Source organism: Lineus longissimus, chromosome 2 (genome assembly GCF_910592395.1).
Source record: "Lineus longissimus chromosome 2, tnLinLong1.2, whole genome shotgun sequence".
NCBI lineage: Eukaryota > Metazoa > Nemertea > Pilidiophora > Heteronemertea > Lineidae > Lineus > Lineus longissimus.
Window position 1 is genome coordinate 25,169,234 of NC_088309.1, and position 22,236 is coordinate 25,191,469.

The 22,236-nt window shown below is 41.7% G+C and overlaps 3 protein-coding genes across 3 annotated transcripts; 1 reads left to right on the forward strand and 2 right to left on the reverse strand.

The window, feature by feature from the left end:
• Positions 1–548: 548 nt before the first annotated feature.
• LOC135483190 (fatty acyl-CoA hydrolase precursor, medium chain-like) lies at positions 549–14,000 on the reverse strand. The gene is made up of 11 exons (XM_064763835.1): positions 13,695–14,000; positions 6,783–6,925; positions 6,440–6,513; positions 6,103–6,273; positions 5,347–5,491; positions 4,873–5,058; positions 4,299–4,495; positions 3,983–4,163; positions 3,420–3,589; positions 2,791–3,095; positions 549–2,618 (listed from the first exon to the last, which is right to left on the reverse strand). The coding sequence occupies exons 2-11, from the start codon at positions 6,904–6,906 to the stop codon at positions 2,273–2,275; spliced, it is 1,899 nt and encodes a 632-aa protein (XP_064619905.1). The 5' UTR covers positions 6,907–6,925; positions 13,695–14,000; the 3' UTR covers positions 549–2,272.
• A 1,234-nt stretch (positions 14,001–15,234) lies between these two features.
• On the forward strand, positions 15,235–16,246 carry LOC135483212 (uncharacterized). The gene is made up of 3 exons (XM_064763873.1): positions 15,235–15,351; positions 15,645–15,956; positions 16,112–16,246. The coding sequence occupies exons 1-3, from the start codon at positions 15,294–15,296 to the stop codon at positions 16,129–16,131; spliced, it is 390 nt and encodes a 129-aa protein (XP_064619943.1). The 5' UTR covers positions 15,235–15,293; the 3' UTR covers positions 16,132–16,246.
• Positions 16,247–17,661: 1,415 nt separating this feature from the next.
• LOC135483042 (cornifelin-like) lies at positions 17,662–20,977 on the reverse strand. The gene is made up of 3 exons (XM_064763541.1): positions 20,549–20,977; positions 20,072–20,208; positions 17,662–18,619 (listed from the first exon to the last, which is right to left on the reverse strand). The coding sequence occupies exons 1-3, from the start codon at positions 20,790–20,792 to the stop codon at positions 18,506–18,508; spliced, it is 495 nt and encodes a 164-aa protein (XP_064619611.1). The 5' UTR covers positions 20,793–20,977; the 3' UTR covers positions 17,662–18,505.
• Between the last annotated feature and the right edge of the window lie 1,259 nt (positions 20,978–22,236).

Consider the following 22,236-nt stretch of genomic DNA (forward strand, 5'->3'; position numbering starts at 1 on the left):
ATCCTGTTCGCATCCATGTCCCATCAGGGTCAGCACTTGCATGCTGGTTCTTCAGGAGTGAAAATGCTTTGAAGCTTATGATGTCCTTCTCACATCCTCGCATCCCGACCCTGCAGTTGCATGCTGTTGTCTGATCGGACTTTGTCTACTTAGTCCTTTGTCCCTGTCCGACGACATTCCGAACGCTGTGGATTGGCCTCGTCCCTTCCTCCAAGCGGGAAGGCGGGGACGATGAATGGGCACCTTGGAGAAATCAGTGGTGACCGAGTGCTGGGACGCTTTAACTGGGGAAGAGTGGCATGCATTTTGTCGTCGGCTGAGAAAGCAACCATCCACGAGATGATGCTCTAGCATCCATAGGGAGTTGTTTTGGGTCGAATTCATTTATAGGCGTCCAACAGTCACTTAAACATTTGGTGGACAGCGGTTTCCATGAACCATGATGCTCTGGCGTCATCAGAGGATTTTGACGGGCTAAATTATTCCATCGTCGTCCAGTTGGAAGCTTAAAACATTAGTTTAAGAACTGATAGTTTCCAAAGCCGACCTCGTATATATACCAGTACACGAATTTATTTCAACTAACGACATGTTATCTATGACGAATAATACATATAAATACTGTCCATGATAGTCAACATAATTTGTCCATCGAAAAACATGTCACAACGTAAAAACAACAGTGACGATTTTATAGGCATGTACATGTACATTGAATATTGTTACGTTTAATAAAATTATGATTGCAATATATGCAATTCCAAAAATACCGTACACGCTTTTTATGTTTTCCCCTCTCGTTTGTATTATAGTTCATAACTCACTGCCGACCATCATTAAATCAGCCAGTGAGCCCCACCAAGTATTTATATAAGATAAAGCTCATCCACGTGGTCATGACAAAATATAACACCTCCCATAGACTTTCTGACAAACGCGCGACCAAGACGCAGTCCCGCACGTGATCGATTACTATGCAACTTCCACTCTACAAGCATACTGAACTTCCAGCGGTACCGACTGCCTGCTGGAACCGCCGAAAGTATCCCCTCCGACTAGCGATTCTGACATCTACGTCTCCGACTTCACTTGGAGCCGTTCTGAGGGGTTAAATCAGTCTTCTCGTCATAATAATACTGAGATATGAGTACAATTATACACTATATGGCCACCCGTAACCCTGATATACAAAGAGAATGTAATTAAGTGACATAACCAACCACGTCATGACAATTGTACCATACAGAAATCAACAAGTCAAAAATACATTTTAAAACTTTTGTGTAAATCGACGCACTACAACATACACGACACCATGTCTTTATTTCACGATCCGACCAACATTGCAATTAAATATTTTACAGAATATCACACGGACTCTATCAAAAGCAATTGCTGACGAGATGTCCAAGTCACGCGAAATCGATAAGTTTGCTGGAAGGCATACTCCCTGTAAGATTGTTGTCGGTTTCCCCACTTGTTCCCTTTGGCGGACACCGCGCGATCATGACTATTATTACTACGTATGAAACAACACCCGGATACGGTTTGTACAGGTATACGTCGACATCACAATCAACCTGAACAAACATAAACGAAAACGTATATACTTTACTACAATCTCATGTCTTCACCCTTTGGTAGATGGATCAAGCTCGATAGGAGTTTTTAAAAGGTTTTCCGACCAATTCTTAATCTGTGTAACTCTCCCTTTTGACGGTCTTTCAAATACTGGTTGTCCATTCGTCTTCGTAAGTGGTGTACCACCCTGGTGTGACACCTCCAAGGTACAATCCGCACGGCGCCGTATGCACGCCCTTGATCGGCCTCATTCCTGTAGATAAGACAGAGGAACTCCCTCGAGTCTACTCCATGGAGTCCTGGCTGCATTGCCGTCAGTTTCAAGGAATCCGTGACTCATATCTGTTGCTCTTCACGAACTTCCCACGTCCACGGTTTTAGGACAGCTTTGCTCGCTTTGGGTGTGGTGCATGTGCAGATGACTTCATAGATCGCAGGCAGCAACTTAGAGATAAGCTTGACCTTTCCTGACGCCAGTATTCTGCGAGGACATCTCCAAGCGTTCCCAAGTAGTTTTTTTCAGACTCTGTAATACGGTGGTAAGAAGCTTGCCTTACACATTTTTGATTAAAGACTCTACATATACATGACGTTCGACGGGACTTCCACTTCAATCTATTTTAGGCAACGAACTGGTTGGTAAAGAAGAGCTAATTCTTTCTGACAAAATTCCGAAGCTCTGAATCTCATCTCACGTTTTGACGTTGTCCTTCGGAGGGACGTTCTTCCAAGCACGATCAATCCGGGCGCGGATTTTACAAATGGTGACCATGAGCAACACTACAATGACAAGCAACAGAGACGACAGGCCCACAATAATCCACATCTCAACCTCAAACGTCCGCTGCGTAATCGATTCAAGTTTTTTGGTCAAGTTTGGGATGAGTGTGTTCCAGAAAGCCACTTGTCTGGAACGTAAATGCTGCCGCATCTCCGTCACGTCCGCAGCGATATGTAGGTAGTCTGAGGTATTTGGATTGAATTTTTTCCACTCAAAATTGATCAGATCTCTATTTTTGTTGGTTGGTGTTGGCTCCCTGAAATCAAAAATCGGTGAAATTATGCAGTTTAAGTGTCAGTCATCATGGCCTGGTTGTTTAATTAAACCAGTCACCTTTTCACTGATAATCTAATGTTCGTATTTCCTTGGAGTTTGTATAGCAGGTTTTGTTTTAACAACCCAACCCAGTTGCAACGATGTACGCTTACCCTTCTTTAGCAAAGTTTGTCCACATTGTCATGATGTTTCTACACATCTTCCTGTCCTGTTCAGTGTATGTCCCCTCGTACCATGCCGAGTCTCCCACCGCCAACCCAGAGAACGGAGACCCGAAGAGGAAGCTAAGTTCTATCCCGTGGTAGCTTCTCTCTCCGATCCATTCCCACCCACTCTTGCTCTCCAGATTCATCGGCAGCTTATGGTGGAATTGGTAGAAATACACTGGCTGATTTTTGTCTGTTAGGTATTTGGCTAATTGCATAGAAGGGGCGAGGAAGTCGTTGTCTGTGAAGAGCTGAAAATGATAACACGATTGATGATTTGTTCAATGAAATGATTCATCAACAAGCAAAAACCCCATCGGCAGAAAAGTGGTAAGAATGGTACATAGAATCCAGTTCCAGTTTTTCTTAGTCATACCATCTTGCATGACATGTCACATCGGCGCTTTCGTCTTTCGTTTTCTTAACTACTCGACTATTATCTGTCGAAAATTGTTCGAAGTTTCAGGAAGATAGGTTGCCAATGCAGCCCGATTTCGTCAGCGTATTTATCATCCTCTCTGGGGAGGACGAGGTCAATACCACTGCGTCCAAAATGTACAGACCAAAATTCCTACCTCAATATAATTATTCAAGTTTGCGATGGGGTCATTGGGCGTGTCCCAGTTAGTGTATTCATGCAGTAGTACATCTATCAGTGCTTGGGGCCACTTGAACAGCGATAAAAAGGCGTAGCTCAAGCTTCTGGTGAATGTTTTTCGGTCGAGACCATCTTCGAATGATAGTGCTTGAAAGAAAATGAACGAGGGTGAAAGCCGGAAGGATAAGGGAGTTACATTTATCCGGCACTACCCTCCCTCGTTACACAACAAAATGATGCCCGCTAAGGGCCTCTGACAGATGACTGCCTCACAATTGGTATTGCCATCAACTGGAGTCTTTTCATTTTATGACATGTAATCAATGTTTTGTATAACTTTAGTACATGTATGTTTTGTTTTGATAGAAATAGATCGATTGAAAGATTCCAGAGAGTTTTCGCAAAGCCACTGAAACGACAATGCGAATGCCTTGATCTCATTTACTCCCAAGCACACAGTTGAACACTGGGATGGCCGTTTTCAGGATTTGCGAAGACACTCTAGTCTTCGACGAATGAAGGCTTAAAATATCATCTTACAGTCAAAAGTGTCGTTCATGAACATTGTCATGAACCGGCTCCATTCGTCTTTGGTGGAGCCAATCATGACGGGCACGTCATTGATGGGACCATTCTTCAGCAATGACGTCACGTTCGTTGGCAGCAGGTTACCATCTATGTAAGGACGGAGGTCAGTTCCTGTTGCCGTGAATTTTGGAACCTAGAGTTGGGTGGGAAAAGACAGCTTTATTCAAAAACAACTTTTTCTCAGCAAGTTTTTCTTGTTAAAGTAAAAACATTTGAGGGTTACAAATGCAACACTCAATATTGGCGACGATGATGAAAATTTTTTTACCTCTATATACGCTGACGTCATGTCAGGCCATTGGACCCTCCGTAGACACGTGACCATGGTCGGCACCTTAGAATAGCTACATCCCAGCCGTTGAGCAAGTGCTTGTAGAACTTGGGGGAAATATGACGATGAAGGCTTTGGTTGGGCCCAGTGAGCATTTACTGGACCACTCTGGATGATGGCACGATGGAATAAACCTAAAGGAGAAGATTCGTTCGAATATATGCATCGAATAAAGGATAAATTAGAAGCTATTTTGAGTGTTTCACTCCTGCCTATCCTTGATCAAACTCATGAGGAAGTTCGACGGGCAGAGTACGACAAGCAAGAAAAGTGTCAAGAATCTCCCTTAGGCTTAAAGAGGCTCTCAAACACTCATGGGCGCATGAGACTAATTTGGTATAAGGGACCTCATGTTTAATCCTGCATGGTATCATATACCGGTACATCCTTATCTAAGGACATCTTCTCGGCTATGATCACGGATTTTACCACCAGACAGGACTACTTCTGAGATCGTAGGAGAGACTTTGATCTCGTTACCTTCTGATGGGTGAAGATCAGTTCCTCGTACCTTTTGATAATGGCGAGACCAGGTGTAGTCCAATACTGGCTCCACCGGCACTATGGCCGAACAGTGTGACTTGATTGGGATTGCCCCGGAATGCCTCGATGTTCTCCTTCACCCAAGTTAACACCATCACCTGGTCATAGATGCCGTAGTTACCAGGCATGTCCTGGTTGCCGGCCGACATGAAACCTGAAAAGAAAACCAACCGAGGTATCATGGCCGAAGCCCCATTAAAGAAGTACATTGTAGTAGGGTGTGGCAGATGATCCGCCCAAGCAAGGGGTATACCTTCCTAAACAGATTTCGCATTTCGATTACGAACAGACATATTGTAATTCATCTCGGCGACTACTTTATATTTGAAGAGAACATATAAAATCATGAGAGTCAGGATGAATAAATGTGCTTACGAATATACATGTAAGTGGATCATCAATGCCTGGCCTGACACCAAATCATTTTTGGGTCATATTTTACCTAAAACTCCGATCCTGTAGTTACAGGCAACCACCACAACGCCCATGGAGGCCAACGCTTCCCCATTATAGTCATTCCCTGATCCGTACAGGAATGAACCGCCGTGAATATATACCATCACAGGGAATTTCTTGGATCTTCCAGTCTGAAAGAAAACAGGACATTCAGCTTCAATAATATCACCATTGTTATCACAAATTCAACTTGTCGGAATTCACAACTTCAATACCACCATTAAATTGTTATTACAAATTCAAATTATCGGAATTTTCAACTTCGATACCACCATTGTTATTACAAATTCAACTAGTCGGAATTCACAACTTCAATACCACCATTGTTATTACAAATGCAATTTCTTGTCGGAATTCACACCTTCAATACCACCATTGTTATTACAAATGCAATTTCTTGTCGGAATTCACAACTTCAATACCATCATTGTTATTACAAATACAACTAGTCGGAATTCACAACTTCAATACTACCTTTGTTATTACAAATTCAACTAGTCGGAATTCACAACTTCAATACCACCATTGTTATTACAAATGCAATTTCTTGTCGGAATTCACACCTTCAATACCACCATTGTTATTACAAATGCAATTTCTTGTCGGAATTCACAACTTCAATACCACCATTGTCATTACAAATTCAACTAGTCGGAATTCACATCTCCGGAATATTTTCAAGTGTGGTGAAGAAAGAAGAACAATATCGCCAAAAAGGACCAAAATAGAACTTCAAAATTACCTTATATGGAGTATAAATATTGATGTATAAACAATCTTCCTGAACATGGAGCGTTTTGCTACTCGAGCAACTCTCATTTTCTACATCACTGCACGAGACAGGCTGCGGACATTTGGGTGGCTTCTTCGTAGCATCCAGGACACCTTCCCATTCAGTTGCTGGCTCGGGGTTCTGAAAAGAGGGAGGGCGAAGTGAGTAGAAAATCAATAAAGACCTGATTCCACTTTAGCAGATTCACACATATACTTTGTAGTCATACAAGGTACTCATATCCTTGATTTAATTTGTATTGGTAACTGAAATATAGTTAATGAACATTTTGAAATGGCACGCTTACCCTGAATCTGAGATCTCCCACTGGTGGCTGGGCGTAAGGCACACCAAGGAAGGAATCGATCACCTTGAACGAACCTGCAATCACAAATCGATTATCCTATATGACGCTTCATGTTTCAGAGGCACAGCAGTGGGTGGGGAGGGGGTCTTGAACATTTTCACATCCCTGAGTAAAATATTGTAGTTTACCACAACTAGCCTCCGCTCTTTTTGACTGGAACTGTGGTAAATTTTATCAACATAACTCGATTGGAATTGGAGGAATTTCGAAGGTGCCGCTCACAGAAAAGAAATATCTGGTGATAGATATTCACGAATTCTCAAAATAATTTGCGATGACTTACCCATGTCATAGTTAAGGGTCTTCCGCCGTCCCGTAATCCTGCCGAGATTGGTGGTTATAGTTACATCATTCTCTGTGGCTACCAAGTAGAACAAGATCAAGAGGACAGGTATGTGGAGCAGCATTCTGGTCAGAGCAACATCACTGAAAAGAGATAAGAGTAGAGCATATGGAGTATCATTCTGGTCAGAGCAACATCACTAAAAATATATCATATATTATATCATGAGGGTAGTAGGACTTATATTTATAAATAGCAGGATTATGGAGCAGAAACATATTCGAGTTTTATGAAGAAATTGGTTCCGTACTTAGCCTTCATCTTGCCCATGAAAAAAGCGACCATTTTGATATTAGCGCGCTTGAAGATAAATACAATCTTCTCTTCCCCGTGTAGAGGTTGATCATGTCAGCTCGCAGACCCGCGCGGTGCCCATCAATTTACCATGTTTGCCACCCACCTCTGGTTTATCAATCACAATCGTGCAGCTACCCGGGGTATATAGGGGTGAAAATTAGATTAGTCACTGAGGCAAATGGAATAAGATTGACTACCGGATATCCACAAACGAGTTGGGGGCGGGGAAGAGAGACAATTGCAACATGAAGTTCGGAGACATGTCTTGTGTAAGAGCTACAAGCGCCACAGATAATCTGAGCCCGGTGTAGAAGTCTGAACTGTCCTGGGGTAAAATGTCTAGGGAACAAGGGATTCTACTCAGCGCGTTATTTTGAGATGAAAAAGGAATCATTTGCTTCCGCGCAAAACACCGTGCAAAATCAGAACCTGTTGGAAAAATGACGACGTTGACGTTTATGAATACATGATCGGCAACAAAATTGGCAATCTCCGGAATTCTTGCATGCATTGTTGTGAAGACAAGGCGTGCCATGGTAACCATATACTAAGTAATCAAATGAGGAAATTACGGTGTGTTATTTTTAAGAGCGCATACGTGTAGCTACGGTGGCCCATTAGGGACATCATGTTTTTTTTTAGATTCAAATACGATTTTTTTTTCTCGAATTTTCTCCACGGAATTAAGTATTTTCTCCGCGGAAATAACATTTATCTCCGCGGAAATAACATTTATCTCCGCGGAAATAAATACTTTTCTCCACGGAATTAAGTATTTTCTCCGCGGAAATAACATTTATCTCCACGGAAATAAATACTTTTCTCCACGGAAATAAATACTTTTCTCCACGGAAACAACATTTATCTCCGCGGAAATAACATTTATCTCCGCGGAAATAAATACTTTTCTCCACGGAATTAAGTATTTTCTCCGCGGAAATAACATTTATCTCCACGGAAATAACATTTATCTCCGCGGAAATAAATACTTTTCTCCACGGAATTAAGTATTTTCTCCGCGGAAATAACATTTATCTCCGCGGAAATAAATACTTTTCTCCACGGAATTAAGTATTTTCTCCGCGGAAATAACATTTATCTCCACGGAAATAAATACTTTTCTCCACGGAAATAAATACTTTTCTCCACGGAAACAACATTTATCTCCGCGGAAATAACATTTATCTCCGCGGAAATAAATACTTTTCTCCACGGAATTAAGTATTTTCTCCGCGGAAATAACATTTATCTCCACGGAAATAACATTTATCTCCGCGGAAATAAATACTTTTCTCCACGGAATTAAGTATTTTCTCCGCGGAAATAACATTTATCTCCACGGAAATAAATACTTTTCTCCACGGAAATAAATACTTTTCTCCACGGAAACAACATTTATCTCCGCGGAAATAACATTTATCTCCGCGGAAATAAATACTTTTCTCCACGGAATTAAGTATTTTCTCCGCGGAAATAACATTTATCTCCACGGAAATAACATTTATCTCCGCGGAAATAAATACTTTTCTCCACGGAATTAAGTATTTTCTCCGCGGAAATAACATTTATCTCCACGGAAATAAATACTTTTCTCCACGGAAATAAATACTTTTCTCCACGGAAACAACATTTATCTCCGCGGAAATAACATTTATCTCCGCGGAAATAAATACTTTTCTCCACGGAATTAAGTATTTTCTCCGCGGAATTAAGTATTTTCTCCGCGGAAATAAATAATTGATTCCGCTGATATGATTGGTCCTGCATTTTAGAGGACGAGGTCAAGGTGAAACTATTAACCCTTAAACCCCAACCTTGCGGTAGGCTCGGGAACCAAGCTGTACAGGCGCTGCCCGCTGGAACACGAGGCCGCTTGTCAATCCCGTTTGACATTGTCAGATCTGACTATACGTGTATAGTGTTGGCATGAAGACTGTGGAAGATGTAAGTAACACGATGATTGTCAGATTTGACAATGTCAAACGGGATTGACAAGCGGCCTCGTGTTCCAGCGGGCAGCGCCTGTACAGCTTGGTTCCCGAGCCTACCGCAAGGTTGGGGTTTAAGGGTTAATAGTTTCACCTTGACCTCGTCCTCTAAAATGCAGGACCAATCATATCAGCGGAATCAATTATTTATTTCCGCGGAGAAAATACTTAATTCCGCGGAGAAAATACTTAATTCCGTGGAGAAAAGTATTTATTTCCGCGGAGATAAATGTTATTTCCGCGGAGATAAATGTTGTTTCCGTGGAGAAAAGTATTTATTTCCGCGGAGATAAATGTTATTTCCGCGGAGATAAATGTTATTTCCGCGGAGAAAATACTTAATTCCGTGGAGAAAATTCGAGAAAAAATAATCGTATTTGAATCTAAAAAAAACATGATGTCCCTAATGGGCCACCGTATGTAGCGCTGTGAATAATTGAAGTGAGACGATATCAAAAACTAAGTTGAAAGCACAGTATCGATGCTTTTCGAAGGCGTTTTGTGGAAGGTTGCGTGTGTGCATGGTTTGTTATAAACAATGAAATTGTCTTAATTCTCTATCATGCTTCTTAATAACTGCCTTATTACCCTATTTGTTCGTTTTAAAATGACCATTGAGGGAAGAACCGAGATCTGGTGTAAGGTGATATGGGGCGTCCTCGACAAACATGCCATACCAGTCGCTACAATACACAGTTAGGATATTTAGTCCCAGCCTCACCTCAAAACCAAAAAGATACACCAAGACTCCCTGTAGTATGTGTCGGCGTACTTTAGAAACCCGGGCAACAAGATTGATCTTTAAAAGTAATACTTATCCACGATGATCTCATGTTATACATGTGATCAAGCTGATGCTTTGATTGTTATGAAAGGTCAAAAGCAAGAATGTCTTTACTTGGGGCTACGGGAGTGAGGTTACGCGATGAAGGTCTTCTCGGCGAGTTGATAATAGCCTATAATAGGTCAACTCAAATGACACATTGCAGGGAATCATACGGTGGCTGGGAAAGGACATCACATGATTTTTTTTTTCAGCGTGAACATTTTTTTTTCTGAAAATATCTCAATCGATGGACTTATTATCTCGATCGCTCGAGATAAATAACTCAATCCCCTGCGACTAATCTCGATCGCCCGAGTTATCTCGAGCGATCGAGTTATTTATCTCGATCGCTCGACGTAATATCACAGATATCCTTTTTTAGCGTTTCCTGAACAATGAGTGGAAGCAGTCAGAAACGGAAACACTCGAATGATTACACCGGTAATTCGTTTTGATGGGGGTTGATCACGCGTAAAAAACACAAACTCCATGACGAACCAACAAACCACTAACGAGCCAGCATCAGATCTCGGTGTAACCTACCTCATGGTTCCTCCTAATGACATTCCACTCTGCTGTCAGTTCGAGTGAAAGTCAACAACCCGTTTTTCCTGAAGAATCACGACGACTTGTCAGCAGTGATTGGACGGATGCGCACAGAATAATTGCAAGTGAAATTAAATCCCAAATTGAGAAGAAATGAAGCGGATTTGATTTCTTAATGATATCTTGAAGCTGCTGACAGGCTGATTCTGAGGTCATTTACATTGTACTTTTACTGGGTGGGGGCGACGGGCAAGGGGGTTACCGGTTACATAACGTTCATTTATGGATGGCAATAAAGTACATGTATAAATACATTAACATCAAGTAATGATAATGACAGGAATTAATCACTTAATGGTTACGGATATAATCAAGATTATTGAGGGAATCAAATGAGCGCCGGAACGCCTAATTGCCTATAGAACGTGGAGAACAGGGCTGCATAGATTAGACAATCGACAGAGCAATATTTTCTCGATTCCTGCATGGTATATTTTTGGCCAAGTAATTACTTAGTGTCGAATTGTAGAAAGGGGTTTATCATCCTTATATCAGCGACTCTCAGAAGGTACATATTGATGGCCGTATCCACGATTTTAGCAGAAAGCTTAATAAACATGTGGTGTCAAATTGCTCGCGCCATATCATATTGGCCACGCCAACATCGGCAAAATTCATGTATATGACGTTAGCTTTGGTGTGATACTTCATGTGGTGGTGCACGATGGCGGGCGGGGGTGTCCTCCTGGCCAGTTAACATGTAATCCCACACCCAACATGTGTTCCTTTAATATGAGGTTATGACCCCAGCTTGTAATTTACGGGTATCTCCAAACTAAATCTAATAAGATGATACAACTCCTTAACATACAGGCCAACTTATATAGACGGGCATTTTTAAATGCGATTTACATTTTCAATGCATGTTTATATTCAATGTTTCACTCATTTCGTGCCACATGATATCACAGTTGATTGAAATAACCTAGGCTTCATTTCAAAAGTCGTAAATTGAATAGAATAGGCATTGTACTTTACAAAAAGAAACCAAACCTACATAATCATAGTGCGCTATGAACGTGCATGGCGACCCATAGTGTCATGTGCACGGGCATGGCTACCTGGTTGTATATTAATATTGGACATCGATAGTCTCGTATTGATCCAATGAACAGTAAATGACAATTCACACACGATAGACATCTGCCTTTTCCCTTCGGGCAAATAGTAGCCTTGTTTCATGTTCAGTATTGTGGTAGCATTCGAAGGGATGAATGCCCCCTTAAAGGGGTAGGCCTAGTATACATTAGGCAGCAGCTTTCTGGTCAGTAATGGCCGCAATGCACATACAGAGCTTGACGTCCGTAAGAATGTCATGTATAGTAGAAGTATGCGATGTACTGTAGCAAACACATACAAACACCACACCCTATTACTTTGGCTCTGCATGCACGTGTAGGCAAAGATCCAAAGGGATCAAGATGCTTCAATGATGATAATGATGATGATGGTGATGATGATGAAGAGTAGCACATAATTATACATGAACTTGTACCAACGATAACTCAGGGTGATAGTACTGCAAAAACCAACTTTGAAATCACCCAATGTGTGCAACCTTTGTTATTCCCTCAGAGGGAAGAGTAAAACTCGATCAATATGACTGTCAATATGAATAAACTCGAAACCTTTATTGGTTTTTCAAGGACACTTAGCAGTTATGTTCTTGAAAATCCAATAATGACTTGACTACATTCCATTGATAAAATTGAAAATAAACATATATACATCACGAACATTACAAGTCAATAGAAGTCAAAATGACATGAACGTCGTATTTCTATGAATCAAAGTCTTGAAAAATGACCCTTGCAGATCAATTCGTGACAGTAGATGAATCACAGAGGGGAGTAAGAACATTTTCCTAAATCATTATAATAAATTAGTGCAACTTGAGACAATAGTTATAACCAGTTTGAATGATTATGCAATACCTATGGTTGGCACATCCTGAAGAGAATCAGGCCAGGAGTGAAAGGCCGGAGCACTAAACCCCTGATGTCCTCAGGCTGTGGTTGACATTTTGAGAAGTCTCGACGGTTGAGAGGGAGTTGTCTTTAACCTTGTTAACAGCTATATAATCCGAGTAAACAGAGCTATGAAAAATAGTCTCATTCTTTTTGCAACAACCAATAACTTTCAATGCGAACGGTAATTAACGATATCAAAATAATCTTCTTTTTATAACCTAACCTTGACATCACACCATCGCCGCCAGAATCCACCTATTCCATTTGTACATTAGCAGCTCGCCGAATCAATAACTCTGTGGAACAGTACACGAGCACTTATAGGGGAATAGGGAATATATAGAGAATTACATACGACAAATTCCAAGCAGTGTTCGCTTCGACTTTCGTATTTTTGTCTTCAAATATGCAGTTGGGCAGGTTCGCTTATTTTTGTCATGAATTTACACTGACAAGAGAACAATAACAACAACATCTTGTATGCAGTTGTTCGCTTGTTTTTATTATGAATCGGCACTAACATGATTACAACAACTAACCACATCTTGCAAAACAGTTGTTCGCTTGCTGCACTAATAGGATTACAAAAACCACATCTTGCAAAACAGTTGTTCTCTTGCTGCACTAATAGGATTACAAAAACCACATCTTGCAAAACAGTTGTTCTCTTGCTGCACTAATAGGATTACAAAAACCACGTCTTGCATGCAGTTGTTCGCTTGTTTTTGTTATGAATCGGCACTAACATGATAACAACAACTAATTAACCACATCATGCAAAACAGTTTTTCGCTTGCTGCACTAATAGGATTAGAGAAACCACATCTTGCATGCAGTTGGTTGCGTGTTTTTATTATGAATCTGCATGAACTATGCTAACATGATATCAACAACCAGGTCGTATTGTCGCTCGCTTTGTTGTTATCAAATCTGACAGAAATGCAACAATACGTAACGCTGATCCGCCTGATCAAGTTAGCTGGTCGCAATTTGCAGTCATGACAACTATAATTTGACACACGCAGCATCCCGACTTGACATCACCATCGTCAAGATACCGATCTAGATGTCGATGATAAACCATGACACACGAAACTTCGCCATGCTGCCGCGATAATAACAAACTGATAATAAACACCAATAAAGAAAAGCCGTTAATACTTACTTCTCCAGGGCATACGGGTATCCAAATGTCCTCTCGGGGAGCAGAATGCCCCTTGCCTGGTCACCTTTCCACACTGGTGACAGGCCCCTCTTCCTCCTGCAAGAAGGCTGGAGTTATCCACAGATAGTCAGCGATGTGACAGAGTGCCCCTGCCGTATGGTAACTGACCGCGTTATCTCTCCCAGAGACGAGGCTGTGCCTTATACGTTATGCGGTGAAATCGAAGCGATCTTCCTGCGAGGGAGTGTGGATGAATGAAATGTTGGCGTTAGCGAAAAGGTATTGACATCTAGTTGTAGATATCATTGCAGCTGATGCCAATGTCAATATATTTATACATTGTACATTACAAGCCGCCTCGTTATATTGGCACAACAACGTGTGGTTCGATATAGCGCTATTGTGCTTTTCAAGACAAACATTTTAATGTACAAGGTCGGGTATATCGTTGTCAAGTGTTTATACCTTCTGACTGTTCCCCTTGCTTTACAAACGCTAAAACTGACGGACACGTTTACATGTAACTAGCTGTCATGGTTTTCGAAGGTTCCCCTCAACTTTACTGCAGAAAGAAATATGTACACATAGCTCTACAAAGCTCTATCTACATGTACCTTTAGTTAATGGTGTAACGAAACCATGCCAGTAACTTGTTTGTTCCGAAACTGTTTCCCTACAATAAACGGCCAGATATGAATAGTAAACAGAAAGATATCCACAGTATAGGGTGTCTCAAAAATGGTGTGGGTCCGAAACAAATCGCGAGTCACTGTGCAAGGACTACCCCAAATCATTCATTTCCATTTTTAAAGTATCCTCTATATCATTGACCAATATTGAATATATGTCAGGTTATATTATAACCACTAAGGTTGAGGGCGTGTTTTTGGGCCTCCCGATATGTGGAAAGAAAGTACCACAACTTAAGAATTTCAACATTTAGCGGCGTACCTTTCAGTTACGCGTGTGTAACAGTGTAGATAAGGGGGCTGTATCATCCGCGCACCAAGGAAAGCAACTCGTATCCATGGCAACGTGGAAAATGAACGAAGAGAAACATATTTTCCTATCAGGTCCAGTGTTGTGCGTGCCTTTCCCGCTTGCCTTCTTTGTGAAGAGTAGGCAAAGATAAGGAAGCAGACGAATTGTCGTTGGAAGTTGACTCCACCTTTTCCTTTCAGTCGTAGTGCACAGTCAGTGATAATGACCACCAACTTTCTAGAAGACTTTTTTTCTCTCCATTACCAAACGTAAATTATGAGTGGTATATATTAATTCAAGTTAAACAACATGAGTTGTTGAATGAATCGCTAAACAGTTGTAACAACTCCCTGATTAAATAACCAAAAAGTATCTTGTCCCACATCGATTCTCGTGGGAAAAGGTGTGCAGCCCAACATCTGACCAGATACCCGATCCGAAATTTCAACCTTATCTCTTACTCGAGTTTATTTGAATTTTTCCGGAAAGTTCATCCGCATCAGCGCTGATGAACCATGTATACATTGATATCTAAGTGATACCTAAGTGATCAAGATTATTATATATGTATAGGCCTGTTGGTTTGTCAGTGGCCGGATATCAAAATCGACAGCGACAATGACGTGGAACGTTCTCCTTGCGGTCCTTGCATTAGTGGGTGGAGCCTTCTCTTTCGGTAAGTGCGTGTTCATTAACGCATATCATCTGTATACGCCTCGTCCTGCTTATAAGTTATGGATTCTCTTAGCTGTTACGATGAATGACTCTTATATTCTTGGGCGTAGCTAGCGGCGGAAGAGGAACAGGGGGTCAAAGAAGTCACCAAAAAAATGTGGGGCAGTGTTTTTGACCTTGATTTGTCCGGATAAATTTTGAAAAGTGTCATTTTGTCATCCCCCACATCTCCGGGAGAGTCTTTTCCGAGTAAACCGTTTCAAAAATGCCCTGTTACTCACCATCTTCTTTCAGATTCACTGGAAGGCACCATAAAATATGTTTTCCATCCTGGCGGTGGCCAGAAACTTATCACTCTTCCTCCTGGAGGACTGCCTGGTACTAGGATAGCCCTAACGGTCAAACATCTGAGCCTAGCACCAGGAGAATCATTTAAAATCTTCGATGGCCAGTGCAATGATTCACCAGTGTTGACTTCCCAAGTCTGGTCTAAGGAGGCCCTGTACAGAGAAGTAATAGGAACCACTTTCGAGTCCAAAGGAAACGTCGCGTGCGTCCAATTTAGAGCCGGGAGTATACCAGGTGCTGTTGAAGTTTACTACAAAGGTAAGGAGGTATAACGCAGTAGTTTTCTGACCCCACTGGGGTTCAGGTCTGCAATACTGAGGATGTCGAAATGATGCCAGGCCAGTGTTGTGCTCCATATTTTAGCGGTCCTAGATCTTCGTATGTTTTATAAATTTGGAATCTCTCGTTTTCAGCAATACAATCCAGAGGCTGAAGGACCAGATGCGAGCCAAGTCATGGAGGAGTGTGTCATAAAACTGGACCAGATTACTTTGTCTGATGATTACACCTAATAAAGCTGATTTGGCAACAAATACAGAATGAAATAATAGAAGTTCCATACTTCATTCACTCTCCTGATACCTATAATAGGGAGTTTGCGCAACCCCCCCGAAACGTCAACGTGAACGGCTTTTCCATTGTTCGACTTCGTTATCAGGTCGAACAATGAGGTCATGCATTTGCAAAAACTCCCTATAATGCAGTAGACGGGAAGAAAAGGCTGCGGAAAATCAATTTGACGAGCGCTTTTCCGGGAAATGGCCAGAGGTACTCGGTATCGCTTTGACGATTGGCGCTCCAACCAGAAACGATCGATACACAATGTATACTGATATTGGGCACGTTTCGCAACTCTTACTACGAAGAGCTATATACGAACGACAAAGTACAAAGTCTATTGTCCCTCGTGAATGTATACATTGATGCCTTCTTTGAGACGTTTCTCTGATTCCACACATAGGTATATGAAGAAGATTTTCGAGTGTTGCATGAAATGAATTAACACAGCTGAATGACACGACTGACCTCGGTAGTTCGTACCTCGTTGTTTGGTGTTGCAAAACCTGAATATAACGTTGTCGTAATATTGGAGAACGCCTCTTCGCTCGCTTGTTTGCCTCCATGCACTGCGCCGTCTCGTACCCATCTGTCCTAATTAACGCAGAGTATAACCTCTGCAATGAGCTAGTGACATTTTTGGTCTACCCTAATTTATCTACAACAGTTCAAACAAGAAGATGACATCGGAGCTATTCAGGGAATAGCCTAATACCCTATAGGCCCGCTGAGGCGACCCATGTAATATAATCAAGAGAGTGGTTGGGTAACTATCAGTCTGCAATCCAGAAGCATTAAGGTAGCAGGAAGGGTTGGGCGTTTGTGGTTTCTGAGTCTGAGGGGGTTGGTGTCTGTTGACTGTGCTTTAAGAGAGACTAGGCATGGCGCCAGTCTCTCTTAAAGCACAGTCAACAGGCATTTGGTCTCAGTATTTGGGTAAGTACAGAATCAAGGCAGCTCAGAGAGCAATGATTGAATGATGCTGTGGACAAGTCCAAGGATACTGCATCAGTCACGACCAACTTCTCATCAGAAAGCGTCACAACCAGCATATTCAATGTTCAGTTCCAACCTGTACCAGTCCAATGCACGCCTGTCATGGTCAGCAGTGGTCAGCTTAGCGCGATATGGAACATTCTTCCAAAACTGAAGCGAGGGAAGTCTGCTCATTAGCATATCTCGCGCACTGCTCCTTCTTGTCAAACATCGTAGTGAAATCGTAATGGAAAACGTCTGGCTTTGCGCCAGACATTGAGATTAATAAGTGAAGAACTAATAGGTAAAGAACTTCTACTTGCGCGAGACTGCTGTGATAAAATTATCATTGCAGAGTCTCCGGTGACGTACACATATATTTTTTACAATCAAAAATGCCCTCAAAAGACGACGTGGAATGATTATTTTATTGATGTTTCCTGCTATAAATCTTCCAATTATCAGTTTATACAAATAGATCGGCGTTAGGTCGCATGCTTTTCTTCCTGGTGACACTATAAAGCAAAATAGTTGCAACCCCGTAAATGCGCTATAAGTCCAATAATAAGTGACGGTGACCCCGTTATAAATGTCTCGCCAGATTCCTTTTTTGCCGCTACGCGGCGCTTTGGTCCCTAGCAGCAATCACCGTGAAACTCGATTCCCGATTTAGCTCCGCCGATGGTATAGTCCTGGTTCAGTCGGGGAGGGCTTTTTTAGCCCGAATTGGCGACAACTTGGCAAATTGGGAAAGCCTTGCTTGACTGGTGAGACACGTGATTTAAAATATACTCCGCCTCTCGATATTTTTTTATATACGAGGTAGGAGTATCAAAAAGCTGTATCTCAGGATGGGTGAGATAGGCGCCGATGCTTCCATTCCTCCACTCCAATAGTATGTTTTTGTTGGTTCGGTTTGAGTGGAGTGGGGCATAACAAAGTGAAGTGCGTTGTTCTCGCATGCCCACTCCAAAAAAAACTATCCTCAGTATAAGGTTTTCAGAAAAAGAAAGCAGAAAACTATCGAATAATCTATTTTGATATAACATTTGCACTGAGCGGCGTTTACATTGAATTCACCGGGTTTGGGGTTGCCATTATGTGAGATGGGTGTTAACATACGCGGACACTAAGTGGCGGTTCTCTAACAATCACATCATTGATAATCTAATTATTTAGATAATCTAATTATTTAGTTATTAGTCTCGATATCTGATTTTATATATCAGGCATTGTCCAGAATTGTATATAATTGCAGTTAGTGTGACGTAATCTTAGTTACGGCAGAACTGTCCCTGCTGTTCCATTATGTTCAGCTCACGGTCCATCTGGCAAATAGAGCATAGACCACACCAATAAATGATGCAGTTGTCCTTGAAGATTCCACCCTGCAGTCAAGAAAAAAGAATTTCGATATTGTCCAGATTAAAAACTAGTTTTCGAGATTACCTGAAACAAAATACACTCAGTGCATTTGGCATGTTGTATGTACTAGCATAATACCCGTGGCGCGGGTTGATTTAGGGTGTTGGCTTACTGTGGGGTCGGGGCAATTTTGGTGAAATGAAATGATATGTCTGGGGGTTGTGATGTTGTTTTGATTTTGATATGCGTAAAATAGGTCGATTTGTGATGTGGATCACTCCGCGCCGACCCAAGTGATTACAAATCGAACAGGATGATTTGGGGGGACGATTTTCCTCCAAATTACTTACACTATACGCGTTTTTGGCCAAAACGACCGGAAAAATCAAACTCCACCACTCTTCAATGTGGTCTCGACTTATTTTGACGAACTATTTCGCGAATGGTAAAGAGTTGGCGTGTTACGAACTTAGTACAACAAATGCCGCGAGCATATAGTGGGTGGCAGCTGCACCAGACGGAGGAAGTAGTTCGCCTAGGGTTTTTTCGACAGCCTCGGCACGGACTCCACTCGTTCCGGAACACTCACTTACTTGTTAATCTGCAGTGGTTAGCCTGTTTTTATTGCAGTAAAGAAATGTTAATCGGGATTTTATATCATATTTTATATTTGCCCCGGGTATTCATATAGGGAGCTGTGCGCTACTTTGCGCCCAGTGCTTGGGTCGGGTGAGGCGGTTTTGTTATAATGTGACGTGTATCACGTGATGAATTCCCATACGGTACTTAGAAAAATTAAGAGCGATTAACAACGTAAGGTGAAAGAGTACGACCACAATAAAGGTGGAAAATTGCGGAAAGATGAATGCTTTAAACATATAGTGGCCCCAATACTTTCCCGGCTTATTTTTGTTTAATCCCACACTTTTGATTTAATAGATGGCCCCATATGCAAATCAGACCTGCTGAAAAGGCCCCTTATGTTAATTAGTATGCCCATATAAAGAAAGAACAAAAAATGCTATTTCTCCGAGATCGCTGCAAAGTTTACCAAGTTTTACCTGGCGAGGACCATCTCCATATCAACCACGACTTTCAGGAAAAGTTTCGAGGTCATCCGATCTGAACTGACGGAGGAGATGTGTGACAAACTATTTCAGCTCTACGTCCATTATAGTAGTGATTGTAGTTTCGAATATCTTATCGTTGCGATTTTCTCAGGCACAGGTGTTGGCATCATGAATCATACATAAAATATTTCGCGGCGGGCATGCGACTGAAACGCGCTCATCATTGTTTCGGTATTCACGCGACTTTCATCGGTGACAATCACGCCGAGACATTGAACTCTTTGCCATCTTACTGACTAAAGACTTAATGTGCGCTTCTACGCAACAGACTCACAGTTCTAGAAATATTCTCCATTCACGTGCACTGAGGTGACAAAGTCCTCAAATGAGCATACATGTAATTACCTGAATGCGATATCGCTCTCGCATCTTGGTTCTCAATGCCAGCATCCCACCAGGAAGGTAAGGAACACAGCAGCACTCCCCCATTCGATCATTGACCTTCGAAACTAGGCAACCGAGACAGCAGATGGCACAGCAACCTAATAACGAAAGAGAAGCCTTCAAGTAAACTGTTATCTGGTTTATGGAAGCAATATTTTCACCGCCGTGATATTTTCGAGTTTTCTGCCACCCCTTTCGTCGTTGAGGCGTGTTCACAGAAATACAGAAACCATGCAGACGATGCGGCATACTAGTACGGTCAAGTTTTGCTGCAGAAAAAATGAAAAAAAACCGTTTTGAACAAAGGTTTTATGTTCTGATGAAGTTCCTCTCTGTATAAATCATTGAAAGGGAACAATTACCATGATTCGTAGTGTCTTTTCGGATAAGAATAAATGCTTTCCATAACATTAAGCTAAGCCAAGCATGTTTACTTACAAGTTTTAAAGTCTACACAACACGCGAAGAGATCGGTGGACCACTCTCTCAGCGGCTGGGGCTGGCTGGTGACCAACTGTGTCTGAATCTGCATCACGGTTGGAGCGACTGGCTGTTGAACCATTACATTCGGCATTGGAGCTTGGTTTTGTTGGTATTGGGCTGCGTTTGGCTGGTAGGGTTGAACCTGGTTTTGATGATGTGAATGTTGGTTGATAGGGTGATGTTGGACAGGTTCCGTCATATTTGCAAACAGAGAAACCAATTCGAGTTCGTCCAATTGAAAATTTGACTTTAATCCTTTAAAGAGTTCCTCCCTGGGTAGAACTCGGAAAAGTTATGAGCATGTAGATAGTACCGATTTAACTGGAAAACGAATTCGAGTTCGTCAAATTGAAAAAATTGTCTTTAATCCTAGGTGAGTTTTTGATCCAGTGCTTAGCAGATGTAAACAATCTGGTATCCAAGGCACACAATTATATATAACTAGCCACAAAAACAGCCTGGGTCCCAACGATTCTATTTTGATAGAATCATGTTTAAATACCACTCAATGCAAATGATACCATGGGGACGAGATGTTACGTTTACCGGGAACTGATTCTTCGAAATCGTCGGACTGAATTGAATTTTCATCGACCGTTCGGGTCAACCAGGCCGATTGGCCGACACGTAAAAGACATTTTTCATGATGCTGCATAAATCACCCATTATCGGCACTTGCATGTCTGTACGTGCAGGCTGCGCCTGGCCTAGCATAGAACATTATTTCCTCGTTTTTTTAACCTATATCGATCCATTTCAAATATTAGAGAGGTTTAAATGCTGATCCGAAAACGAGAACGAGGTGGCTTGTGACTTCGTCAAAATGTGTCTTTTAAATGAACAACACTGCTACAGTAGTGTTTCATTGCATTTCATGATTGTTACCAGGTTTACCAGACATCAAGGTTTACCTAGCAACAATTACCAAACAATCAACTTGACTAGATGACGTCAATCCGCCAAAGCTGCTCCAACCACAATAGCGACAATAGGGCCGATCATATTGAAGAGTCCAGCGGTATAATCACACTGTAGTATATCACGAACTTTCTTCATCATATGTTGGGTAGTTCAATCTATCGCCAGAAAGTCAAGTTGAAGTCACCAGCTGGACGTTTTTCGGGAACGTCTTGGTGGTCACGCACCCGCCTGCAATAGACTTTTAAGCCGTTTTCCAGTTAAATCGGCAACGTGTGGAGAACGAATGTAATGTATGTTAACGCCGCTCTTTGGAATATGGATGATTGCGAGCTTTCCGAAACGCCGCTCGGCCAGATGGACTGGATTACACCGACAATATGACATTGCTAAAAATTGTGGTCAACGCGTGATCATCTACATGATCTAAGCATGTTCAACATACAGTGTATGACTCTCAGTAATACCGCACTGCCGTAGACGTCAAACTATATGATACCAATCTGTACATAATTATTCTACTTGCACTTTGACTTCTTGTTATACACTACCTTGTTGTCATATTTTTTGTCTTCTAACTAAAGAGGAATAAACAGATAGATGTATATATCAAGGGGGGACGCTATCTTATCCAGATAGACATATCCTAGCCATTCATAAAATGAGGAAATTTTCGTTCCAGATTATCGCTGCATGATAATTTCACAGTTTGGCCCGGGGTCTTA